Source organism: Daldinia loculata, assembly GCF_022478755.1.
Source record: "Daldinia loculata strain CBS 113971 unplaced genomic scaffold F4817scaffold_80, whole genome shotgun sequence".
In the NCBI taxonomy this organism is placed as follows: Eukaryota; Fungi; Ascomycota; class Sordariomycetes; order Xylariales; family Hypoxylaceae; genus Daldinia; species Daldinia loculata.
Window position 1 is genome coordinate 110033 of NW_026054934.1, and position 26586 is coordinate 136618.

The 26586-nt window shown below is 42.6% G+C and overlaps 5 protein-coding genes across 5 annotated transcripts; 2 read left to right on the forward strand and 3 right to left on the reverse strand.

Annotated features, from left to right (window-relative positions):
- Window positions 1-3150: 3150 nt before the first annotated feature.
- F4817DRAFT_351940 (outer arm dynein light chain 1) lies at window positions 3151-5499 on the reverse strand. The gene has a single exon (XM_049305159.1). It carries the CDS (start codon window positions 5223-5225, stop codon window positions 3864-3866), a length of 1362 nt encoding a protein of 453 aa, XP_049154533.1. The 5' UTR covers window positions 5226-5499; the 3' UTR covers window positions 3151-3863.
- A 7678-nt stretch (window positions 5500-13177) lies between these two features.
- Window positions 13178-14984, forward strand: F4817DRAFT_286862 (uncharacterized protein). Its single transcript, XM_049299615.1, has 3 exons — window positions 13178-13775; window positions 13841-14582; window positions 14640-14984. Exons 1-2 carry the CDS (start codon window positions 13496-13498, stop codon window positions 14500-14502), a joined length of 942 nt encoding a protein of 313 aa, XP_049154534.1. The 5' UTR covers window positions 13178-13495; the 3' UTR covers window positions 14503-14582; window positions 14640-14984.
- Window positions 14985-15412: 428 nt separating this feature from the next.
- Window positions 15413-17209, forward strand: F4817DRAFT_351946 (cross-pathway control WD-repeat protein cpc2). The gene is made up of 5 exons (XM_049305160.1): window positions 15413-15450; window positions 15550-15587; window positions 15651-15777; window positions 15859-16176; window positions 16398-17209. The coding sequence occupies exons 3-5, from the start codon at window positions 15658-15660 to the stop codon at window positions 16821-16823; spliced, it is 864 nt and encodes a 287-aa protein (XP_049154535.1). The 5' UTR covers window positions 15413-15450; window positions 15550-15587; window positions 15651-15657; the 3' UTR covers window positions 16824-17209.
- Window positions 17210-17233: 24 nt separating this feature from the next.
- Window positions 17234-18998, reverse strand: F4817DRAFT_286910 (fungal pheromone mating factor STE2 GPCR-domain-containing protein). The gene is made up of 2 exons (XM_049299616.1): window positions 17857-18998; window positions 17234-17771 (listed from the first exon to the last, which is right to left on the reverse strand). Exons 1-2 carry the CDS (start codon window positions 18716-18718, stop codon window positions 17254-17256), a joined length of 1380 nt encoding a protein of 459 aa, XP_049154536.1. The 5' UTR covers window positions 18719-18998; the 3' UTR covers window positions 17234-17253.
- Window positions 18999-20808: 1810 nt separating this feature from the next.
- Window positions 20809-25562, reverse strand: F4817DRAFT_351949 (DNA-directed RNA polymerase II subunit RPB2). Its single transcript, XM_049305161.1, has 3 exons — window positions 22754-25562; window positions 21468-22696; window positions 20809-21414 (listed from the first exon to the last, which is right to left on the reverse strand). Exons 1-3 carry the CDS (start codon window positions 25136-25138, stop codon window positions 21252-21254), a joined length of 3777 nt encoding a protein of 1258 aa, XP_049154537.1. The 5' UTR covers window positions 25139-25562; the 3' UTR covers window positions 20809-21251.
- Window positions 25563-26586: the final 1024 nt, after the last annotated feature.

The window sequence follows — 26586 nt, forward strand, 5'->3', positions numbered from 1 at the left end:
TAGCATCTGCATGCATGTGCAGTCATCTAATAACAGCTCGACATATTGCTGTATAGGTACCTGGTAATAGTAGTAATATTCCCTTTCTTTTTTTATTCTTCCGTTCGGGGAATGAGAATAAAAATGAAAATGAAAATGAAAATGGGGGAGAAGAAGAAGAAGAAGTTGACAGGGGGAGGGGATTAGAGATGGGGGGAGTTGGAGGGGTGTGAGACAAGGAAAAAAAAAAGAATAAAAATAAAAATAAAATAAAAAGAGAATACGGGATTAGATTGGGTGACGTTTACTCCATTTGTCCTTATTCGTTCCTTCTTTCAAATATTTTTTAATGCTCTTGCATCTTTTTCTTTCTTTCCTTCCTTTTCCTTCTTCGGGAGAATTACATCGGTAGGAGAGGTACATTACTACTACCTCTTCGTACCTACATCATATACATATGTATCAAGGTGTTGTTGCGTTTTTAAAAACCACATGGCAAACCAGGGCTACTTGGGGGAAGCTCGAGGCGAGACCCCCATCTATATTGTCCCGTCCAGTCCGTCCTGTACCTCTTTCAATGTTTTATTTTTATTTTTTTAGTGGTGATGCGACCAAGATATAGTACATACAGTAGGCTTATCTACCGAAGTTTAGTGGTCAATTTAGTGGTCACGCCGTCACGGTGATCCATTGAGCCGTAGGTAACAGACGCCTGCAACGGTGGAGTCTGGACGCACCTTCTTTTTATTTTTCTCTTTTACCCCACCAAAGTCTACCTACTAACGTTAATTCAAGACAACCTAAGCTTTATGATATTGGAGAAGGTACATTATACCACAGCCGAAACATTCAATGCTGTGTCACTTTAAATACATGCAAGTACATAACCTACATGTAAGTACCTACGGTATTTAAGTACTTAGGTACTTCTCATATCAAAATACTCATCTTTTAGTACGACGCAATTCATTTCATCTCTTTCAACTATTATTTCTCATATCTATACACAAACACGTATTCAAAATGTGTCAAATATGTACGCTCGGGCCGTTAATCTGCGAAATCTGACGGGGAGGTCAATGCTAGGGTCAATGCGGATCTGCGAAGCTAAATCTATTACGGCAGATCCGAAGGCCAACGTGATTCCGCCAATCTGTTCTAGACCTTCTCATCGAAGGCTTGCTTACAAGACCTGGCAGCCCTTGACAGGATTCCCTTGTCCCTGTCAAGCCCTGCCGAGCCCTGCTAAGAAGCCTGCTAAGAAGCCCTGTTGACGACATTCTCCGCCATGACTGAGATGACTGAAATGATTGAGATATCCACCGAGCGGATACACTTCGTCCCCTTCGTTTGAGCTTGACTCGATTCGGCTTGGTGATCGGACTATAATGCTCTGATCTCATCTTCTCCGGTGCGGATAGCAGCATATAGCAGCATATACTATATAGACGCAGAATAAGTCGCTACGATACCTGCTACGATCTACAATGCCGCATGCCAAACCAGAAGCGAGCATCTAATTTGCCTTACTGATTTACCCTGCTGCATACATACCCATACATGCCCATGCCCATATATATTTATATTCCCCATTCGAGGCCATATAACTAGGCCATGGTTGTCCTAATTGGTTTGGCCGCGCATATATGTATGTATGTCTCCGTAGTCACAGCGCTATGCGTGAGGCATTAATCATGTGCTGTTTTGCATGCCAGATCCAATTTGACACGAACATCCGTCATTGATCGATGGCGAGGCAAGTACCTAGGCAGAATAAAGGCATATGGTCTCGTGCTGACCGCCCCTTGCGTAAGACCTGTAGGTGACGGCGTAAAGGTGTGTAGCTCCTGACGATCCCTCTGGATAGTCTCACGCCTCGCTATAGGTGACCATGTAGACACACGCACACACATGGCAACGATTCGTTTGGTATTTTCACCCCGGGCCATAGATAGGTTGATTGCCCTGTCGACGGCTACACTACAACGTGATACATACAATACAATATAGTATTTTAACCGCCCGCAAGGACAGCCATGCCTCGATTAATAGAAAGAAGAAAATAAGATGACGTTCACGTGGGTGAAACTTCATGATCTTTGCCCATCTCCAACTACAATTCTCCATCGTCATTGGCCGCCCTATCTGCCAACTACTTATGTAGCTCATCTTTTACCTGACGTAGGGCCGTAGGCAAAATACTACATATTAACATGCTAAGGCGTATAAAAAAGAACCATGCAGGGTGTGGATCGTTCCCCCACGCCGATGCCCTGTCTTCTCGCGACTAGCTTTGCCTGCCCGTGTCCTCTTAGATATATGAGACTTACCCTCCATGTTCTCTCGCTTGGTTTTGGATAAGTTGGGTAGACACCCTTACGATCGAGTAAAATCTACGGGCCCGCATTCCCCCCGTAGGACTTCTAGAAGGTAGCAAGGTTCTTTCTTCTTCTGTGTGCGAAGGATGCACGTTATATGCCCAAAGCTAGCCGTGCGAATCCTACGGGAACGATGGGGATCTTATTGCCCTCGCGAGTCATAGCCAAATGCTCGCGGGGGTGTTTAGCCAGGCACTTCAGAGGGGGGGGGGGGGATGAACTGTCAGCGAGTCACACGTAATATGTTTATTATTGCAGCCGTCTTTTTAATTCAAAGGTTAATTCATAGGTTGGTGAACGAGGCGGCGAGGAAGAAGACCGTTGTAGGTGTTACCTCGATCGCACTGACAACTGTAGGTACATGCAGTCGATACAACCCCAAACGGCTTCTTGCTTCTACATACAGACGGATACGTAGACGTACATATAACAAGCATGCGCTTCTACATATATATACATTAACGTACATATTCTTTCGGGTCTTCCCCGAGGGCCGCGTGTCGGAACTGTTTGTGTCGAGCCGGGGTGGGAAACTTCCGAGTGAGATACGAAATTAGACGGCGAGTCCTTGTCATATAAGAATGCAAAATGCAATTAATGTACACTATATACAGTATACTACGAATGTACGAGCGGGCGGTTCCGTAGCTCCCTACATATTCCCGCTGCGGGAGGAACGGGCCATGTCTCAAAGTGGGAGGTGAGTTTCCGGAGCTGAAAAAAGGAAGAGAAAAAGAAAATAAAAAAGACGGGCCAATGTCGAAATGAAGTTACGGTGATGACGACTCGGCCGAGTAAGTTCAATTTACGCATGCCTGCAACTGAGCATGTGAGAAGCGGTTGGACAACTCCCCATGTTACGTTTATTACACCGTCTATCCATAGTAGACAACACGTAGCAACCATCCGTCATCTACTACCATAAACCTTTGAGAATCCAATTTTCAACCTATAACCGACGTTGGGACTTTAGTAGACTGTCTCCGATTCCGAGAGGCGTCGGCTTTACTGATGGCTTTACTGATCCGATATCAGGTGGCTCTTAGGGGGTTGTATTAGGGACATGACTTTTCATACCTATCGGATCTTTAACTTCCTTTCAAGTCTATCGTTTGTCTACGTTTGTCTATGTATGACTGATTCTAGCAACATCTATCCGACCTCTCCTATTTCCTCTGACTCTCATTGGGCCGTCGCTCGTTGGGTTTCCTTTTTGCCCCTAACCGCATTTTTTCTTCTTCTAGAAGAATTATATTCCTGGTCCTAACATCACCTACCTACCTACCCCTGCCGTATGCACAACATCGTGTAGCGGCACAAAGGAAGGAATAAAAAAAATGGATTAACAGATGGAAATTCTCATCCCGTGGCCAACTTTCTCATCATTCGTCAGCTTGAGTTGAGCAAATCTTCGATCTTCAGAGCCTGATTTGCGGCCTTCGGATCGTCAAGACCCAACCGAACACGTCCGTCACTTCGCCCGCCGTAACATTTGTGATTACAACCTCATACTGTAGTAGCCGCCAGCTGTTGATTTATGGCACTTAACTGCCGAGTGATCTCACTAAAATTTGGCCGCTTGACTCCGGTTGGATCCGAACACTCACGATGCAGAGCCGCGAGCAGCACACCGACTCGCAACTCTTGTTCGTCGAAGTTGGGCCTGATGATTCGCCAGACGTCTTCGATCAGGTGGGCGAAGGCGAGCGCTTCGACTTGCTCGATTTTCTTGTGGTTTAAATTGCCGTAGATAGATGCTGCGCCGAAGTCGCCTAAGAGCGCATGTCCCCCTTCGTCGTAGAGCACGTTATGCGCGTATATGTCACCGTGTGCGACGCCTCGGTCGTGCAGGTGTTCCGCTGCGGCAGCGATGCCCTGAAGGATTCGCAAGCCCTGCCGTGTGGTTAAACTGATCTCCTGCGAGAAACAGTCCCTCGTGCAACTCTGCAAGGACGGCGGGAGCCCTAGGGTTCCGTATCGCGTTGTGACAAGTTGCATGACGAGCCCTTCCTTATTGGGGTGATCAGTAATCTTCCCCAGAGGATCTATGAGATTGGCGTGGGATCCCGCTGTGATGTACGCCAGCATCTCATCGGCAGGCGTTCCATCGCTTGTAACATCTCCCTTGAATAACTTGATGGCTACTTCTCGAGCCTGATCGGTCCCGTTCCATAATCCCTTTGAGATAATTCCCGAAGCACCCTCGCCCAGAAGGTTGTGAACATGAAGATCTGTCCAGCTGACCTCGGGAAGAGAGCTGAAAGGAGTGGTGTCACAGACATCCTTTGATGTCGCGATTAACGAGCAACACGGATTGCCAGCAAATGAGAGGAAAGCCAGCTCAGGTAGGTCAAAGAGCCAATTTGGAAGCTCTTGGATGCGATTGGCAGAGAGTCGTAATAGGCCGAGCTTCCTACATGCGACCATCTCGTCCGGCAGGCAACGCAGCTGGTTTCCCGCCAGCATGCATTTTTGAAGGCGTCCACACCGCCCGATGCTTTTAGGTAGGGAGCTTATCCGATTGTTGGTCAGGATCAACCAGCGAAGTTTCGGAGGCAAAGAATCCTCCGGTACATTGGTCATCTGGTTGCCACGAAAAGCAACCATCTCGAGCTCGGGACATGATGCTAGCTGTTTAGGAAAGACGGTGAAGTTGCAGTCGGAGAAGAATGCTATCTTGAGATTCTTTAGGCGACCAAAGTCTTCTGGTAAGCTGGATAGCCCTGTCCCCGAGAGGTCGAGATGTTGAAGCGAACCGGCCGCGTCGAAAATGTTGGTTGGAAAGTAATGTAAGGGGTTTGCTACTTTCAACTTGGTGATCTCGCCTTGCGACCCATCCTCTTCACCCGAACTCGCCTGTAGATGCATCGCGCGTCCGAAGTTGTTTATCAACTCGATTTTATCATGCTTACAGAGAGGGTCATAGTACGAAGTAATAAGGCAAAACAAATGAGCCGGGATGTTAAAAGCGCCACAGGGATGAGATGGCTAAGCCTTTAATTACCTCTAATAAACGACGATAGAAGCATCGTACAGGCAGATAGGATATAAAGGTAAGGAGATTATTAGGCATTTAAGTCAATTTAACCGTTGATTAAAAGGCAGCTACTATCTTTATTTATTTATTTATTTAAACAATGACATTAAATGATGAATAATTAAAGTTAAGATGTATTTCATAATCATTATAAGTTAGTTATAAAAAATTAAACGTAGATAATTTTACATAACAGTGATTAGATTTTCGTATATCCCATTTTATAACAATAACATTAAACTTTTTCGACATTAACATATTAATGGTATAAAATCATTGGGTTAACTTTTATGAATTTTTTAATATTAAATTGACAAATGATTATTATGCATTTATAAACGGATATAATTATACAAAAAGTTTAATTTAATTTAATATAATTTATTATTTACCATTTATACTTTTACAATTATAATAATAAATAAATACATGTAATTACATTAATTACGTTATTACATATAAGTTTAACCTTTGATTAACTAGCCACACTTTAGCGCACGTTTAATGAATTTTTTATAAAATCAATTAATTTATTATATTATTATATAAAACTTTTAATAATTGGTATTGTTAAATAAAACGCGTTTTACATGACTTTTTTATTTTATTTACATGTGTTTTAAACTTTATGCGATAAAATGGTAAAAGGAAAAGTCGCTAACTGCGGGGCGATATTAAAGATTTGATTGGCTGGAAAAATTGTGGCAGTATTAATAAAATATAAAAAAGTTAATACGACATTATTTTTCACGATACTGGTTTTTTTTAATTATTTTTAAAAAAGTTAAGCCATAATTAAATTTTATTAAAAAAACTTTTTTTTTTTGTTTACGTCACATTTTTTCGTAAAAAAGTTTTCGTTTTTAAATTTAAATCGAAGGGGGGGAAAGTTTAAAATTCAAAAGCACGGACCAGTGGGTAATAAAACTGATAAAAAATAAAGTTTTAACTAATTAAATCATTTAAATAATCGGGGTTAAAAAATACATTTAATTAAATCATTATAATATAAACATAAGTTAATAAGTAATAAAACTGATAAAATAAAACGCTCGAGCCAGTCGGTAACAAAATTAATAAAATAAAACCTGTAATTAATAAACGTTTGCCCGTAACAAAAAAATGGGGTGGTAACGAGGTTAAACTTTAAAAAAACGCGTTAAAATGCATTAATAAAACGAGGGAAAGTCGGCTATAAAGATTTAACCAATCAGTAAAAGGTAAAGTGACTTATAACCCCGATTATAAAAACAAAACGGTTTTAATTATTACCATTATATTAAACGAACCAATTAAATAAAGTGCACGCACCCCGCCGAAAGCTTTAAATTTACAATTTAATAAATAAACCAATTAAATTAATTATAACTTTAATTTAATGTTACTTTAAAACGTTTACGTGATTTTATAACGAATAAATACGTAATTTATTATTTAACTTTAATTTATTTTATCGTTTTTAATTAATTGATAATTAAAACAAGTTATTTAAATAAATAAAAGTTTTATTAAAATAAAAAATAAATGTATTATAATTTTTCGAGATAATTTTATTATATATATCGTTTTTCCTTTATTTAAAATTTACCTTTTTTTACCTTTTACACCTTTTTACTTAACCTTTTTTAACACCATACATATATTATTTACTTATTAATATTATAATATCGTAAACTTTACTTTTATTTATTATCATTAGTTTTATTTTATAATATATATTATTTTATTTAATTTAATCTTTTTAAATCGCTTATATATATAACATCTCCCTTTTATTTTAAGATTTGACACTTTTTACTTTTTACATTTTTTTTTTAATCTTTTTTAACACCACCCACATATCTCTTGCTTATTAATATTGCGGTATCGTAAGCCTTATTTTTGGCTACAACCGCTAGCCTTATATTTAGGTATATATTGGCTCATTTACCCTCTTTTAAGCTAATATATCTGTTAATTAATGGCAATTTATATCCAGGTTTTTGGTCTCCGGGCTCCGATACTCCCCGCGTTATAATGCCCGATACAGGTAGTTTACTAGCCCGGAGACAGGTCGGCCGGCCCCGCCGCCTGCCACCCCCCCCTGGATATCAACGATGTAACCGATGCCGTCAAGATTTGCCGCTAGCCCGGTTCGAGTCCGTACGGCCCGATGCATTAGAACGGGCTACTACTACATGTGATACGTGCCGGCACAATAAGGTTTGTTCACTATCGTTGCATACGGTTTAACGCTAACCCGTTTACAGGCTGTATCGGCAGGTAATCGGCGCAAACGATCCAGTAATACAGCAGGCATATCAGCCCCGGATTACCGGCCCCGAGGTTTCGACAGTTAAGACTCCGATGGCACTCGGGAGGCGCGTCGGATACATACAGCCACGCAACGTGCCTACCGAAATTAGCGCCGAGATGCCGATGCGCCACCTCCTTCTCCTACACCCCCCTTGCACGCTATCCGGGCTCGCTTACGGGAAGATTCCGGCGCCGGTAACCCTCCACCACCACCACCACCACCACCGCTATTGCCACTAGCACAGCCCCTCGCACAGCCACTTACACAGCCGGCGCCGGATACATTTAAGTCACCGGCTATCAGCAATGCGGACTCGGCCTTACTCGGGGCTTTTTACGATAGTTTGGCCCGGGATATCCGAAAATCTTATATCCGCTGCAAGGAACGGTAGTTTAACATGCGGCTTAAGGGTGGCGTATGCCGTGGCTGCAAGTTTCGTGACGCGGATTTAATGCCGGGTAACGTATATCTTTTCTTGGCTGAAAATGACCTCGATTTTGGTACCGTACCCGAGTCCCTTCCGTTATTAACATAGACGGAGGAGATGGTTATATCTTGGCTCCACTGTTTTGTCGAGGTCTGTTAAATTTGGGGCCTATAGTACCGCTATAAGGGTCATGTTTGCCATTTTTTCCGGGATATCGGCTTACTGTACCGGCAGCTACCGAGGTTGCTCGAGGAGTTTGATGTTATCGTATTACGGCCGACTAACCTCCGACTACAGCGGCAAATTCTTTAAAATTTCCGCGTTTGCCGAGGGTATGTCATACAATAACTCCGCTTTTTACGGGAAAACCACCCCGGCTACCAAAATATCTTGATAAACGAGGGCCGGCTTTTTTAATTGCCGGAGGACGGCGACGTGTTGCCACGGCTACCGTTACATCAGTCGGCTACCGGCGACGAAGGTATTAACGATAGTATTTTGGATGACGATTTTGCCGTTTTTATGGATGAGTGCGATGCTTTTGCCGTCCCTGATTTAATTATTTTGCAGCTGTAACTTGATGCCGTATAAGATTTTATTAATAAATCCAGTGTTTTACTCGATTTGTCCGATGTTCGATCCACCTTTGTGTCCGAGTTAAATAAGATTTAGCCACTTTTATCTTTTGTATTTTTTACTTTTTATTTGTGTGGCGCAAGCGAGTTTGTGGCTTTTTGGTTTTGTAATGTTAAGTTTGTAAACTACGTTAAATATGCCTTTTGGTGGCACGATGACAGATTTGCCTTTTACCTTTGCTTTTGTTATGTGGTTTTTAATATATTACGACGTTATTAAGTTAATAGTTGGAGTACGTTTTATGTTAACCGGGTAAGTTCGGTTAATTTTACCGGCGTTAATAATATATAAGTTGTTTTTAATAAAAATATTTCGGAGGTGTAAGCATTACTCGGCTCGGTAGTTTAATATACCGTTAATATATTAAATATTTGATTTTATTAAATAGGCTAACGGACGGAGTTAAATTTGTAAGTTAATACACTCGGGTATCCGGCGTTGTTTTCCATTTTTAACGTTGCTAATATGTAATGGGATAACTTCCATTAGCTTTTACCGAGGTATTCGAAATGGTAAAACGCCGATAAAATTTTTAAAATTATTATAATTAAAAGTAATTTACGGTTATATTTATACGTTGCCGTTTACCATTTTTACACCCGATTTATAAAATTTTTTAAAGTTATAATTTTAATTAAATTTAAAATTAACGATTTTTAGTATTAATTTAAATGGTAAAACCGGAGTAGTTTATATATTTATACGTTATTATGGAATAATAAGTAAAATTTATAAGTTATTACTTATAATATATTAACGCCGGAAAGCCGGGAAAGCTTTACCCGAGTTTAGTTTAAACATATTACAATTATAAATTTAATATTAAGCCAAATGTTTATAAACAACTTGTTTAATTTTTTAATTAATAAAAAATTATACACCGTTACGTATTTACGGAAAATTATATAGTTTGTACAAGTTTATATGTATAATTTAAATTATTATTTCCGGTTGTTAAAAAAGAAATACGGCGTTAATAATTTAAGTTTTAAACTTATGGTTATTACGTGGGTTTTAAACGAAAAAGCGGTTTAATTACCGGAATTTTGAAAGTTTCGGATATTTATTACAGCTTTCCGGTACATTTCGGATAAAAGTATTAAATTATTTTAATATAAATGTTGATTTTATTATTCCCGTCCGTTAATACCGTTAATTAAAGTTAATAAATCATTAAACTTTAATTATAACGGTTTTATAATAAAACGGAATAATTTAAAGTTAAACTTATATAATGTTATTGTTATAATCGGATGGGGCGTTAATACGGATATGGCGCCGTATATTAACGTATATGTTATAAAAGTTTATATTATTAAATATTGTTTTAAAGTCAAAACGTTTACCTAAGCTTTTATCGTATTAACTGTTAAAATTATACTCCGTTTTAATGACCAGTTTTTGTTTTTATTGTTTATAACGAAATTTATAAATAAGGTATTTAACGAACGTAATATTTTAAAATAAAAGTTAATGTATAAATTATTTAAATATTTGTTATAAATAAGTTTTTATATTACGTTTTAAGTAAATTATTAATTAAATTCCGAAAATATTCGGCGTTTTATAACTATTAACAGGTAAATTTAAAAGATAAACTTTTTATTTGTTAAATATTATAACCGTTTTAATATGTTGTTTTAAATGATGTTATTTAAATGGTTTATTTGGTATAATTAAAATTATAAACCAACGTTTTAACTTTAAGTTTAAAACCGTATTTTTATATATAACCCGAAATATAAATTAAATAAAGATTAATACGAAAATTATTACCGAGTTAAACTTATATTATATTACTTTTTTCGGGATTTTATTAATAAAGTAAAAATTATTAACGGCGTTTTATATAAAACATATGCCGATGTATATACCGCATGTAATAAGTAATATTATAATATTTATTTTATAAATTATTATAAAAAAATTTTGGTTTTTATTAATTATAAAGAATTTTAAAACGAGGATATTTTTACCGAAATGGTTTATAATTTATAAAATAATATGGTTAATTTTTAATTAAATAATTAAAAATATATTACGGTTTAAAATTGGTTAAAGTATCGGCTTAAAAATATTTAATATAATTAAAACCTTTATGTTAATAAATATCCAAATTTTAATAACGGAGTTAATTATTAAGTTAAAGTTTAATAATAATATAATAATCCCGATGTTTACGTTATAAATGTTTTTAATAACGCCGAGAATATGTTAAATATAAAACAGCAAAAATTTTACAATTTATATATAAATTATTATTAAAATTATTTTACTGGTAAAAATCTGTTACTACTGTTAATTAACGTTAATAAACCAGGTAATAACGGGAAAACGTATATGTTAAACGTTTTTTCGGTATATTTACAACGGTTAACGCGGGAACACGGTATGTAAAATCTGGTCCTTTATATTACGTTTACAAAGGTAATAATTAATATTATTAATAGTTATATTTTTTATTCCGTCTTTCAGTTATTAATGTAAAATACGTTTAACCTTTTATTAATTGTAATGTTAAACCGGGTTTAACATAATTTTAACGTTATACGGTACGTTTTTATTAATAAAAAATTTATAATTAATTTAAAGATTTTTCGTTAAATTAACTTCCGATTTAAGGAAATTATAACAAATTTAAATGTAATTATAAATGGTTTAAATATAATTATATTAAATGATTTTTAATAACTCCCTCCCGTTAATAACCGATTGTTATTTTTTTAAAATTTTGTTAATATTAACGATACGGTTAATTACGTTATATACAAATGTTTTAATCGGATAATTCGTTTATTTACCGTTATATAATAAAACGGTTTTAATTAAAAGATTTTTTGTTAAGTTTTAAAAGTTATTTACCATTTTTGTATAAATTAATTTAAATGAAAGTTATTTAACATTAAAGTATAAATTAAATTAAGTTTTAATAAAATTAATCGTTTTAACACGGTTTTTCGGATCTTTTCCCGGTATAATGCCGTAAATAAATATAATTATAATTATTTATTATCTTTTAATTACCTGGTAAAAAATGTTAAAGTAATTAAAACTGGTCGGAATTAAAAATTACTTAATGTTTAATTAACCGGTAATTTTAAATGTTAATTACCCGTAATTATCGGCGCATAATACATATTAACGCAAAATATTTAAATAAGTTAAAGCTTTATAAACAAGTCCGTTAACATTATTAAAGATTTAACATAATTAAAAGGCTTTAATTTATTTACCTTACTTTTTTCCGTTATTTTTATTTTTTTTCCCGGTTATACCAAACCTTTGTTTTTTCGTATAAAGTAAAATAAAATAATAATTTTTATTTTTTGTTTAATTTAATCGTATAAAATTAATAATAAGCTTTATTAACGTAATTAATTTTTATTAATAATTACTTTTATTATTATAATTTATAAAGTTTAAAAAATTATTTATAATTAAACCGTGTTAAATATTTCCAAAAAAAAATTTACCACCGGTTTTATTTACATCGTAATATTACGTATAAAACGGTTAAATAATTTAATATTTATTACCTTTTTTAACTTAATTACATTATAACGTAACCTTAGTAAATTAATTAAATCGCGTATTGTAAACTGGGATAAATGTATTAATTAAATTGTATAATTATATATAAAATGGTCGCTTACCGCAAGCAATAACCCGCTGTTAAACGCCCCCCGGAAAAGCCGCCGGAAACATTAAAAAGTATAAAAAAATGTTTTTTTATATTAAAATTTATATATAATTGTTGTAAAGTAACATAGTTGCGGGGTATAATTACGTAAACTTTTTATTTTTACATATATCGTATAGTTTAATATATTACCTTTTTTATATGCACATATTAAATCTAAAATCGTAACGAAGTTATGATTTTTAAGTTATGACGAAAAAGTTTTCGTCCCTAAAATAGTGCTTGCTCGATTTTCACATTGTCTAGTAGCCACATGGATACTGCAGATGTACGTACCGATTAACAATATGTAACACACCAGGCAGTCGCGGCTCCACTTTAGCCGAATTGGAGGATCCCTGTCGGCCGAGCTTGTTTCCTTCGTTAACATCTTCAACTTCAAACTAAAAGCAGCCTTGTCGCCCATATCCCTCTCTAATCACTGCTTCGCGTGAGGCTATTCAACATATTTTCAGTATCGCATCTTTAGGTTTTTAAATCCGACATCATATTCCCTTCTCGCGATTCCCCGAATCTCTTGGAGGGATCAGAGATCAGTCATTACCGCGCCCGTTCGCAACATCGTTGTTTACGACTCGATAGCGACGCTATATTCGTTCCTTAGATACCAAGACCGGCGAGACTTGACCAGAAGCTTAGGTGTCTTAGGGAGGGCATATGACGAGCAGTCAAGCTCGGCAAGCTTGAATCCTACAGAGTTTCCTTCACCTACTCGACATCACCTCCGTATTAAACACGCGATCTCTCGCTAGCAATATTCAACAGTCTAGTTTCACCTCGCATACGAAGACAAGGCCCGTGTCCTTAGCCATTTTACCGGCCTTCCTCAGGTATTTTCGTGTTACCAGAACGAACCGCGTGGAAGAACCAGGATATTGGATACATACATACTATAAAACTCCTGCGAATATCCGATTTTTAACCAAGGCCTAGAGATCCGTGCTTTTTACAAATTTCTTCTCTAGTCCGCCTTCTCTATACTCGCCCCTACAGTCCAGCGATATTCGCATCCTAGACATTATTTAACAGTTCATTCGATATCATGGATCCCTCCCTCAAACGCGCCGTTCCTAACGACGATGAGAATCATCAAGAGCCTGAGGCTAAGCGACAACGAACTATCGAGCCCGACTCCCGCTCTGTTACACCAGCCGAGGTCGACCTATCAGAGAGACCGATTTACAATGTAGTAAGACGTCCGAATGCCGAAGACTTTGGCAGAGATGGGCTACGACGTTCTATCGGTGTGGCGCTGAAGCACGTGGGCTTCGACGCTGCTACTCCTGATGCTCTGGAGGGGTTTACGGAGACAGTTGACACGTGTATGTGCAAAATAGACAAAAATAGACACCTCGTCCTATGACTTAGTATTCTAACTGCAGTGTAGATATCACTGGCTTCATCGAGCACCTTCGTCGTACCGCCAATGCGGCAAGAAGAAACGATCCTATACCCGAAGATTTCGAGCTCATCCTTCGTCGTCACGATGTTGACCTATCGTCTCTAAAGCTACATCTTAAGAATCCTGTACCGAAAGAGTACGTTGCGCCATCGTTCTTCGACCCCGTAACGGAAGACGTCCAATACCTTCAGAAGCCGCGGCCATTCCTAGGTGAAGAGTTGTCTGGAGAGAAAGAAAAAGAAGCCCGACCGTGGATACCCAAGAATTTCCCTGCGTTTCCTAGCGCGCATACCTACCGATTCACCCCCGCGGAGCAAGAATCCGATGTCGAAAAGGAGCAATTGCAGGCAGAAGCAGATGCGAAGAAGGGCGAGGCAGCGCTGAGGCGAATCAGCCGGGCTGCTAGGATTAGTCGACAGAAGGAGCTCAGAAGCGTCGCGCAGCGCGATCCGCTAAGCCGCAAACGACACCAGAATTGGGAGGCCATGATGTCCGAGTTGCTACCCAAGGCCGGCCCGGCGACGAGTAGTGCGCCGGATATTGCCGACCATAGCTCGATTGTTAATTTCGGTACGAAGTATGGACGGAAGGGGATACCTAAAAACAGCCGACGGCCACAGGCTGACCCCTTCAATGGCATGATTTGACGACTACATATCGACTAGTTGATCTCCGATGAAGGACACCACTACTTAATATTAATAGGTCATGATGCGTGATCTTGGTGGTAAGATGCTCCCCTGTGAGACCGGTTTGTTGTTTAAAGACTTAATTTGTTGAATAGCGAGGTAATCTCACGCACTGCTTTTACGGCTATGGAGATGAGTTCTATTGAGCCCTCTTGATCGTATACAGCGGTTTTCTATTACTTCAGGATCTGGTCGATGTTAGTTCTCACGCGCTCCCATACGTCTAGACTTTGGGGTGAGCGTGATAGATGAGATACGGCTAGAGGAGAAAGTCGTCACTGAGGAAGAGTCGAGCCCTTCTGGGTTTAGCGATTTGGAGATGCACACTCAGATTTTATTTTTTAAAGATACCCAATTCAAGCGTTGTCATTATATTCGATTCTGTTTTGAGCATCGAGATAACCTTGGAGGCTGGGTATGTTGATGTTTTGCAGCGGCACCGTAGAAGGTACTTACAACCCCTTTTTTATTATTCTCCTGTAGCTATGTACTTGTACGTAAGCGCATAGAGGCAACTAATTACATAACCTACATTATGTAGGTAGGGTATAGATTGGCCAGGTGTGAGGAGACTAATTAACAGCTGGCACAGCTGGCACAGCTAGCACCAAACTTAGGGTGCCAATTGGAATGCTGATTGGATAAAGCCCCGCCAATACGGTAACGCTGGTTTGGTTTTCCTAGCACCTGCCGTCAATTTAGCGATTTGACCCTAAGAAATTCGCACACAAAATTTCTCGGGGAAAATTTCAAGTTTGACGATTGTCATTTCGATCACTCGATCATCCAGCGAAGCACATCAACAACTCCTCCTCGCCAACAACCTAAGGTGTACTTCGCGAAAGATTCGAGTATCCCTTCACAATGGCCGAGCAACTTATTCTTAAGGGCACTCTCGAGGGTCACGTAAGTACAATTAATTAATTAATTCATCATCACCTGAATTCAATTACCTGCGAAAAGCCGTGAACAGCAAATGGTCGCTAACGGATTTTTGCGTAATAGAATGGCTGGGTCACCAGTTTGGCTACCTCCATAGAGAAGTATGATCTATCGCCTGCTACGTCGCCTTTTTCGTAATCGCAAGCTTACCTATCGTCATGTAGCCCCAACATGCTGTTGTCCGGCAGCCGTGACAAGACCCTGATCATCTGGAACCTCACCCGCGACGAGTCGCAATACGGATACCCCAAGCGATCTCTCCACGGCCACTCTCACATCGTCTCCGACTGCGTATGTTTATCTCGTTTTCCTGCTGAGAATACAGTGATGGATAAAAATAATTGAAAATTTTGCTGACGGATTGGTATTCAGGTTATCTCCTCCGACGGCGCCTACGCTCTGTCCGCTTCTTGGGATAAGACTCTCCGACTTTGGGAGCTCGCTACCGGCACCACCACAAGACGATTCGTTGGTCACACTAACGATGTCCTCTCCGTCTCCTTCTCCGCAGACAACCGACAGATCGTTTCGGGCTCTCGTGACCGAACCATCAAGCTGTGGAACACCCTAGGTGACTGCAAGTTCACCATCACCGACAAGGGCCACACCGAATGGGTGTCCTGCGTCCGCTTCAGCCCCAACCCCCAGAACCCCGTTATCGTCTCCAGCAGCTGGGACAAGCTCGTCAAGGTACGTTTTACAACATGACCATTTTTATTACGAAAGAGAAGGAATCGCGAGACCCTTTCAAATGATGCTTTGCATTTTAAAAAGTATTTGCTACTTCAGAGCTTGTTTACAAGCCATGAGACATCTTAACACCATTGCACTGATGATATACACCTCGCTATTATTTGCTTGCTACTCTCAAACGTGAGATTGGTATCAAGTGCTAACTCGTACCGCGGTAGGTTTGGGAACTCTCCACCTGCAAGCTCCAGACCGACCACATTGGCCACACCGGCTACATCAACACCGTCACCATCTCCCCCGACGGATCTCTCTGCGCCTCCGGTGGTAAGGACGGCACCACCATGCTGTGGGACTTGAACGAGTCGAAGCACCTGTACTCTCTGAACGCTGGTGACGAGATCCACGCCCTCGTCTTCTCTCCCAACCGATACTGGCTCTGCGCTGCCACTGCCAGCAGCATCATCATCTTCGACCTGGAGAAGAAGAGCAAGGTTGACGAGCTGAAGCCCGAGTTCACCTCGGTCGGCAAGAAGAGCCGGGAGCCCGAGTGTGTGAGCTTGGCCTGGAGCGCGGACGGCCAGACTCTGTTCGCCGGTTACACCGACAACGTTATCCGAGCATGGGGTGTCATGTCGCGAGCATAAATCCTTTTCCCCGGGGGGTCGATATCGGTCATTGACTGGGCGTATGGGATGGGCTGTCATTTGAGCTTTTTACTAAGGGAAATGGCAATCTCTTGTGGCAGGCAACGGAATTACATTAGAAACGTTGCGTTGCCGCTCGGTTGCTGCCATCAGGTAACCCAAAATTTTAAGGAATCGTGAAGACAATAATATCGTCTGTTCCTCGTGCTGATATTGTGACACGAGTTTGAATCTTGGAAGTCTTCATCTCTAAATTCGTAGATTCGTATGAGTTCTCCTGGTAGACGGCGTCGCATAGGAGTTGGGCTACTGACATGGAATATTAGGATGTAGCTAAACTAAAACAGTATTCATAGAAAAAGCCTCTGATATTCATGTTGCTCTAATTCGGTAAATCTATCTTTGATGGTGTTATACATATAGATTCAGATTATTTTTCGAACCCGCCTACGCCTACGCTCTCGGCCGTGACCTCGGGGTCCTTTTGTACCTGGACACTCGCGATTCCTTCTTGTATCTTTTCATGATCCACAGGTCCTGTTCTCCCATTCCCTGCCTCCAAGTCATCATCGTTCCCGCCGCCCACAGGTATCCTCGGACTCCAATGCATACTACTATCCAAAGTTTCCGAGTCTTCATCTGTTTTGGAAAGGGTGCGAGATTGCTGGCTAAAGAGAGAAGAGGGCAGAGCAAAAGAGGGCATGCCGTTGCCGGTGGCGAAAAAAGGGGAAGATGTGCGGTGGCTTTTTCTCCTGTTCAAATTCCTTCTGCTTCCTCGGTTTGACCGTCGGAAGCTTGAACCGGCCGAGTCGGAGCCCCGGTAGAAGGCGGCGATGCTGATGAGTGGTAGACCGGCGGCTACGAGGGTTTGTACCCAGGATCCGGCGTCGAAGGGCAGGACGCGGGTATTTCCTGGTCCGGCTGCTACGTCGAGCCCGGCGAAGAGACCTGTTATTGTATTAGTTTGGTTTCTTCGCTCCTTTACACTGTGACTTCACTCTTCCAGAAGTAAAATAAGAATTCCTCGACTTACAAGGCGCCAGCATAAGAATACCATTCCCAACGGCCAAAATCTCAAGCGAGCTCAGTTCCCTCCCACTGCTCCCGCCCCCTTTCAAAGACAGGGCAATCGACATCTTGCGTCCCTTGCCCCGGAGCACGCGCCTCGTGGCCGCGAGGTGTAATGCCAGATGCGTAAAAAAGACGCCGCAGAAATAAAACACCGACATCGCGCTGATCACTGCAGAGGTCTTCCCTACGCCGTCGAGAGGCACGGGAAGCGTGTGTCCCTTAAGAGCTTGCGTGTAGCGCGCTACCCAGACAGCTCTGAGCGCGACGGCGGCTGCGGCCAGGGTCACAGCCAGGAAGAGGACTGGAGGGCGCCACCAGCATTTACCGACTCGGGCGGTGGTCGTGGAACTGGATGAAGGACTAGTGACGGGAACAGAAGAACGGAGAGATGGAGACGCGGAGTACACGCCCCAGGTCCGGACTAAGACGCGGCTTTGGAGCATGAGAGACGCTTCGACTAGAGCGAGTTGCAGCACGCTTAATGCACTAGAAGCCGTTGTTATATTATACGCCTCAGACGGTAAAACGGAGGCATCGCGGGTCCAGGCCACGTAGTACTCGGTCAGCGGGCCGGGGAAGTATAGCACGAGCAGGATGAGCCGGGTAACCGAGACGACCAGGCATAGGACCTGCGACAAGTGCACCGGACGCCGGAGCTTGGTTGTAGGAAGAAGTAGGAGTGATGTTAGCAGGGATAAAAGGCAGAGGCCGAGTTGTACGCCGTAGTTGATAGACGTGCTGGCAAGACGAACGCGCTGCGCGTTGATGTTAGAACTACCGAGGATGAAGAATGTCTGGTTCCGGGGGTCGAAGAGAGCATCCATGAGAGCACGGTTGGGCACTCCCACCTACCAAGCAGGATAGAGGCAATTTAGAGAGATGTCGTCGAGGGTTGTGGGAACGGTGATGAGAAACTATGGAGTTGAAACTCTTATAGTTTACACCGTTCTACTGCATTTTCACTTTTAGGGGCGGGTTCATGAGTCGCGTTACTACTGACCACGATATGTATACGCTCTATACTGACTGTACTATATCCTCTAGTCGGGAATGATTATAAATAAAAAGGGAAGAAAAAGAAGAAGGGAATTTGGGTGCGGCTCCTCCGTCGATATTAGATAGACACAGAGACATACACACATACATACATGCATACATACATACGCGCGCCCTTCCCCCCATTCTCGGTAGATCAGGGCGGGAAAAAAAGCAAATATGAACGTCAGCCCTGAATTACGGTACGCGGCGACGCCTCTAGACCTTCCTACTGGACGCCCGCAGACACATCTGCGTAGGTATCTAGACCGTATCTTGTCCTAGGACTAGAGTCATAGAGGGAAAATATCCGATTGCGTGTCTTAGGCGTGAGGTTCTCATTCGTCCGATCGAAAGGGGGCGATGGGATGGGAGGCCTAACGAGCTTGTCCATGGTAGCTTGACAGGATGGGCATACATAATGGCATTCTTCCTCAGGCTCAGGCTCCTCTGGATGTAAGTTGGTATGTCATGCAGGGAAGAGCTCTTGGGAATTTGATCATTTTGGTGCTGTCGGTGATTTAGGTAGTTTATGAGCCATTGACTTGTCGTCCGAATTGTCGGGATTATGGCTGGCTGGGTTTATGTCTATGGGTAAGGGATATGCCAACTGGATCAACTAATTACCTATATTATATGTCTTATATTCAGTTTGCCGTATTATGTCTTCTCCTAACAGCAATATGAAGCTTAGAACGGAAATTGATAAAGCGATATAGTCCGATCATACGAAGAATACTTACGTTATTGATATATTTTATATATGGAATAATACCTATATAAATCACTACTCTTTTAATTTAAATTCTCAATAGATTTATGACGCCACAGCAAAGACATCCTCGCACTCAAGTTCTCATTCTCACTAGTTACTATAATCTTGATTCGGATTTCGTGGGATTCTTACGTCAACGGTCATCGAAGTCAAGTACATATTATACTAATAGCCATGAACCTGTTCTAGGACTTGAGTCGTAGTATTTATGACATCTTTCTTACTCTGCTATACGAAGGCGGCGGTGCCGAGGATCGAGGACCCATTACCAAAGGCCTGTCTTCCTAGCTGGCGATCGACTAGATATTTATACCCTTCCAGAACAGCTTATTCCTGGCTTGCGGCTCAGCTTAACTATAATTCGACGTTAAATGTTTACCTAGTTGGGCTATGCCCAATCACGTTGTATATCTGCTCCCTAGATTTCCTCACGGAGGAGGATATCCGGTTCTATCCGGCATCCTACCTGCATTAGCCCAGATTATATAATTAGGATTGGATCGACTTCATATGTGAAGAGGGCATCGCCTTGATCATTATCTTTACCGTTCGTATGGTTTACTTATACGCGGAAGAGATAGATAAAGAAGGGGTTGGTCATGTTTTGTGTAGTTGAAGAGTACCTAAGACATATGTTTCTACATAGTGATATAATTCATTCATGAGTCTCACGTCGCTCGGCGTCTAAGTCTGAGGTTGTACATTTGTATTATTCGGGCGAGTAAAGGACCGTCTCGACCACCAGCTGGGAGGCACTGCTGAAGGATCCTACGACACGGGATTATGGGCGGTGCTAGTAGCCACCATCTGCCTGTTTCTCGCGAGTACCCTTTCATTCACGCGGTTGAGTGCCAGACGGCGACTGGATACGAAGACGCAAACGACCCCCGTTCACAGTGCAGGATATCACAAACGAGAAAAGCAGAAGTCTCGGGTGGGGGTGCGGGTGCGGCAGATCGCCACGAGCTGGGAGGCCATGAGAAAGGAAGTCCTGCCGAGCTGAAGCATCAAGATAGATACCACGAGCGAGATAATAGTCAGGTGGTAGCTCGGGGAAACGAATTAATAGAACTACCAATATTTATGAGCAGAAAAATCAACCTATTTAACTTATAAATCTGTATATTATCGCTGTTGTTATGAGTAAATAATCTAGCAATAGCCTCATGCACTTAAACTCTAAGGGTTCGCGGCACAGGAGGGGTATCAACCTCAATCTTGTCATCATGTTAAATAACTCATTCTCGAATTCATAACGGCACGAGTACATTTTCTATTAGCCCCTCCTAAGCTGCATAGATTAATAGTTTCGGGCCTCTAATCGTAAAAACATTGATCTCGCAACCCTTGACGCCCACGTGCAAACCTAGAACTGCCATCTTCACTTATGAATTTCGGTCGAATACACCGAGGAAAAAAAACAACGCCGGCCCCATGCATTTTATAGTCGGGCAGAAAACTGACCCTATGTCATCCGTCATCTTACCGAGACCCTCCCCTCACCTATTAGCTGACCCTAACTAGCTTTACGAAGCCAGTGGTCATCTTTAGCGGATACTAGCGCCAGAACGGTCGGTGAACAGGCGGGTTCCGATATTCATAGCCTGAAGCTCTTGGAAGAGGAGCTTGGCCGCGTACGGGATATGAACCTGTGCAATCTTGGTCTTGTTCTTGCATGGGCGGCATTCAAATGAACCCTTGCTTAATATACTATGAAATCAATGTTAGTATTTGATGAGACGAAATCTAGAATGGGGACTTACGCAATAGGGGTCATCAGACCACAAATCTCGCAGACGTGGACTCTGAAGGCATCTGAAACCTCGAACAGACGCTCCTTGAGGAAAGAGGCGGCACCGTGGGCTATCATACAGTCACGTTCCATTTCTCCGAAACGGAGACCTCCATCCCTAGCACGACCTTCGACGGGTTGTCGGGTCATTATCTGCACGGGGCCACGCGCACGCGCGTGGATCTTGTCGTCTACCATATGCCTGAGACGCTGGTAGTACGTGGGGCCGAAGAAGACTTGGGCTCGGAGCTTGCGTCCTGTGTGACCATGATACATAATCTCGAAGCCGCGAGATTGGTATCCGTGATCACGTAAAAGGCTCGACACTGAATCAACAGTGACATCGGTGAACGGCGTAGCGTCTCCCTCCATTCCCTTAAGGGTGGAGACTTTACTAAGCAGACACTCGATCAAGTGAGCAATCGTCATTCGCGAGGGAATAGCGTGGGGGTTGATGATGATATCGGGGACGACGCCTTCGCGGGTAAAAGGCATGTCTTCCTGGCGGAACGTGACACCGATGGTTCCTTTCTGTCCGTGACGAGAAGCGAACTTGTCTCCGATTTGAGGAATCTTAGTGGTTCGAACTCGCACCTTTACGTAGCGTAAACCGTCGGGGTTCGTAGTGAGGATAACCGAATCAATAATACCGGTCTCGGTGCTACGAAGAGGCGTAGATGCGTCACGCTTGACATGTACCTTGGTGCGCTGGCCCATCTCCTCGTTATCCGGATTGATCGGTGACGTCTTTCCGATGATGATGTCCTCTCCCAAGACACGGACACCGGGAGCGACAATACCGTCATCGTCGAGTTTGTCATATGTGCCTTGTTTGAGACGTAGCGTGTCCGCCCGGAATGGTTTTTCAAACGTCTCCACCGTGTTGATACCCACCCGTTTTTCGCAGTCGCTGTACGATCGGAAGAAGAGACTTCGGAAGAGACCTCGGTCTATACTGCTCTGGTTCATGATTACAGAGTCTTCCTGGTTGTATCCTGAGTAACAGGCAATGGCCACAATGGCATTCTGACCAGCCGGAAGTTCTCGGAACTTTAAGAATTCCATAGAACGAGTCGTGCCTAACGGCTTCTGGGGGTAGTAGAGAATATTCGCCATAGTATCCATACGGCGGTTGTAGTTGGTAAGATAAAATCCCATGGCTTGTTTACCCATAGCCGACTGGTAAGTGTTTCTGGGAGACTATGCGGAGAGGTTAGTGATATAACAAAGGGGTTAAGGGATGAACGCATCACGTACCTGATTGTGGTCCGGGAAGGGAATAATGCTCGCGCAGATACCCAGGAGCATGCTAGGATGGATCTCGCAATGTGTGTACATGTGCGTCGTGGGATTCACCTTAGTCTTGAGCCGCTTATTAATCTCATCTCCATTATCCTGGGACACGTCGTATCCGAGCTTGCTCATCCGGTAGGTTTCTAAATCTTCAGGAGTCATGCAAATCATAGCCGTTTCTTCTTCCTCGGCATCGAGGTACTCGATAACACCCTCGTTGACCAGACCCTGCCAGCCAAAGTACTCCTCGCTTTCAGGGTCTAGCTCGACATCCGCCTCCAGCCTCTGGATCATCTCCTTATTGAGAGCTAGCGAGCCCTTCGTAGTACCAGCCTCGGGATTATCCTCTTGCTGCACAACAAATAAGGGCCGCATGACACGACCAGCATCCGAGAAGATCTTGAACTCGCGATCACGGATATCGCGAACTAGCGACACTTCAGAGGGGATCTGGTTGGCCCGACGAAGTTGCTGGACGTCTCTAACTAGAGACTTGGGATCCTGGTGCACACCGATCCAAGATCCGTTAAGGAAGATCTTGGTGGCATTGGGGTATCTCATGGGTTCATATTCCTCCAAGACTTCCATATTCCTAGTAATCATATAGTCTACGATAGGATCTGTTGACGTACCCACGCTGATAGAGCACATAAGCGACAAATTCTTCACCAACCCACAAGCTTGGCCTTCGGGCGTTTCGGCCGGACAGACCAGACCCCAATGGGTATTGTGAAGTTGTCGAGGCTTCGCGAGTTTCCCGTCTCTTCCGATAGGCGTGTTCGTGCGCCTTAAATGAGAAAGAGTCGAGGCGAATGTGTATCGGTTCAGAACCTGCGATACGCCAGCTGTCGAGCTCATCGCCTTCTTCTGGTCACCCCAGTTGCCTGTAGCGAGAGAGTACTTCAGCCCATTGGTTACAATAGCAGGCTTGGCGGCGAGCTCAATTTGGAAACGCCTGCCCGAATCGATACATCGTTTGAGGTGATTTGTGATCTCCTGGACTAACCGACGAACAATATTCCGGAATAGCTTCGCAAGGAGAGGGCCTGCAAGGTCAAGACGCTTCTTACCAAAGTGATCGCGATCGTCGGTGTCACGTCGACCGAGAGCACATTGAAGGAGCTTGTGAACCATATAACCTAGGAAAAAGGCCTTTCTCGTCTCGCAACCTTCGGTTTGGGAGATGTGTGGAAGCATTTCTTTTTGCAAAATGTCCTTAGCAGCTCTAACACGACGATCGCGTGCTACGTTGTGAGACTGCCTTCCACGCTTTCCAATATAGTCTAACGCCACTTCGCGATCTTGAATGCAAAATGCTTCTTCGATGCAAGGACGTAGCTTCTCAAGCATCTGGCTGTCATTGCGGTCGTAGCAAATGTGGTTTAAAATCTCCTCGTCACTGACGACACCTAGAGCTCTAAAGACAATGGCGATCGGTAGGTCAGCCCTGACGAATGGGAGAGTAGTGTGGATAGTCTCGCCATATCCTCCTCTGGAGGCGTCACCCTTGGTATACAGCTTTAGCATAAGAGACGAAATAAGCCGCGAGCCTTTCTCAAGAGCACTTCGAATCTCGGCCGTGTAAGAAAACGGGCTCGGCTGGGCCTTCTTGAAAACCTGAACAATATTCGCAGCGGAACGTTCCTGGGCGATGAGGACCTTCTCGCTTCCGTTGATAATAAAATAACCACCTTGGTCGTACGGGCACTCGTTCAACAGGAATAGATCATCTTCAGTCTCGCCGCTCAGGTGGCATGCCTTGGACTTCACCATGATCGGGAGCTTGCCGATAAAAACTTGATCACTAGTCTTACTTTGGCCGCCCTCAGAGTCTAATACGTTGGTATCTTCCTCCCAAATCAAGCGAGTCGGGTGCTTCCCAGTACTGTGCGCCTCGGCCTGCTGCTCCTCGTCCATCTCGTGGAGAGGGATGTCTTGTTCGATACAGACGGTTACTTTACTATCTACTTTCACATAGATCGGTGCCGCATACGTCATGTTTCGATCGCGACATTCATAAGGGAGGAGAGGACCCGAGGTGTTGTCGCTTTCCATGGCGACGGGACGGGCAATGGTCACATGCCCAAGTTTGAGGTCATATCGACGGAGTGCGACGGTTCGGGCATCGTTGGAGTTGGGACTGGGCTCATCGACGCTGATCTGTGAGTACTCCTCGATCAACTCTTGAATGGTAGTTTCTTGGAAATCATTGAAAGAGTCAATCTGTTGGGAAACTAAGCCCTTCCTCTTGAAGTAGGCGCCGATAACAGTCCAGCAGTCTTCTGGAGTAATAGTGTTATCATCGCTATACTCCTCCTCGTACTCGTAGCCTTCATCGTAGTCCGCCATGATGCAAACCTAGCTCTATTCGGATCTATCGGTATTGAAATTGAGGCTGAGTGCGACGTTCGGTTGGCAGGGACGGCCTTACGCGTGGCGGACCGCAATCATGAAAGAGCTTTGTGATTAGGAGGTGAGGATATCAAAAGTAAGAATGAATGTGTAAATTTGATTATAGAGATACGCAGGGTCCAAGATACCAGGAAACCTGCTAGAAGACGGTAGAAGGCACTTGCAAAATAGCAAATGCCGAAAAGCAGCGTTGGTAATGTCGAGGGCGAAAAGGAAAAGGCGAAGGCAAAAAGTGCGCGTGTTGCTTTCCGACCAACGCTGGTTCGACGTGATAGGTTAGCGGTACATTCTATATGTTAGGATAGCATTAATCGCATCAAGAAGTATGAGAAACCCACCACAATCCGTCTGCACCGACAAAACTTGATGTTTTGCCAAGTTCGGGGTATATTGCGATGGAGAGAGTAGAATGATGTTTTTTGTTTGAGGATACTCTCAAAGCTTGAGTCTGACCAAGCAGAAGAAAGATTCCATAGGTCCACCTACATAACGCGCCCGAAGTGGCGAAAGTGGACTAGCCTAGAACATGATTAGTGGGTCTTCTATCTAAGTGAAGCCTTCTTCGCACAGTTCGCAGCAGCAGCTATCGCTATCGATACGATAACCTTGATAAAATGGGGTATCGATAAGGGGCTGGGGTTTCTTAGCCAAAGCCTGAATACCTTCTTTCCTTATGATATCAATTGATCCCGTAATTAACAATCTGCATTCACTATCTTATCTACCTAAGGTATTTCAATCATCATGCCGCTTCAGATTGCGTGGTATTGCTGTGATAGGATCAATGCTACTTGAGACTACAGCGCACGCATTGCATAAGTTAGAAGTCTTTACCACGTTCAATCTACTAACTACGAAGGTTGTCAGACAAAATGTCTGTCCGATACATATAAAATGTAATAGAATAAAATCTGTTACCGAATAACCTTTTAGTGGTATAGCGGTTGTTCGACAAAGGTCCGGGCCAAAAGTCTTGCACATCTGGTCTTGGCAAGCCATGTATGAGTGAAAAAAGGACCGCACGGTATTACTTCAGCTATAGTGACTGATGTTGCTATACATATAGTGGTAAGCTGATACAGTGTTGATAGAAAAAGGATGACGTTCGAGTACGGTGTTAGGGTCCTCCAAATGTGCAAGACTTTTGGCCCGGACCTTCGTAGGTTGAGTCACTCAACATGAATGACTCTGGTTTCAAATGTGAATTTTGCTATGACTACGCTTTTTTTATCCTTTCAGTAACTAAAGTGAGTATCTCTATTACATCCCAAAGCGTGAGTACCTATGATAATACTTAGTGGCTTCTTTGAACTCTGTTCTTTGGGACAGAAAAGGGGTTATAGAATCTTGCGATGATGCATGTATTAGCTAGCGATAACATGGTG

Excerpts from the sequence above, each read along its gene's own strand:
- F4817DRAFT_351940 (XM_049305159.1), bottom strand. The coding sequence starts at position 5,225 with ATGCATCTACAGGCGAGTTCGGGTGAAGAGGATGGGTCGCAAGGCGAG.
- F4817DRAFT_351946 (XM_049305160.1), top strand. The coding sequence starts at position 15,658 with ATGCTGTTGTCCGGCAGCCGTGACAAGACCCTGATCATCTGGAACCTC. Across the intron at positions 15,778-15,858 it reads CTCACATCGTCTCCGACTGC|GTTATCTCCTCCGACGGCGC; the intron begins GTATGTTTATCT and ends ATTGGTATTCAG. Across the intron at positions 16,177-16,397 it reads GCTGGGACAAGCTCGTCAAG|GTTTGGGAACTCTCCACCTG; the intron begins GTACGTTTTACA and ends GTACCGCGGTAG.
- F4817DRAFT_286862 (XM_049299615.1), top strand. The coding sequence starts at position 13,496 with ATGGATCCCTCCCTCAAACGCGCCGTTCCTAACGACGATGAGAATCAT. Across the intron at positions 13,776-13,840 it reads TACGGAGACAGTTGACACGT|ATATCACTGGCTTCATCGAG; the intron begins GTATGTGCAAAA and ends ACTGCAGTGTAG.
- F4817DRAFT_286910 (XM_049299616.1), bottom strand. The coding sequence starts at position 18,718 with ATGGATGCTCTCTTCGACCCCCGGAACCAGACATTCTTCATCCTCGGT. Across the intron at positions 17,772-17,856 it reads TATTCTTATGCTGGCGCCTT|GTCTCTTCGCCGGGCTCGAC; the intron begins GTAAGTCGAGGA and ends ATACAATAACAG.
- F4817DRAFT_351949 (XM_049305161.1), bottom strand. The coding sequence starts at position 25,138 with ATGGCGGACTACGATGAAGGCTACGAGTACGAGGAGGAGTATAGCGAT. Across the intron at positions 22,697-22,753 it reads CCTTCCCGGACCACAATCAG|TCTCCCAGAAACACTTACCA; the intron begins GTACGTGATGCG and ends CTCTCCGCATAG. Across the intron at positions 21,415-21,467 it reads GGTCTGATGACCCCTATTGC|TATATTAAGCAAGGGTTCAT; the intron begins GTAAGTCCCCAT and ends TTGATTTCATAG.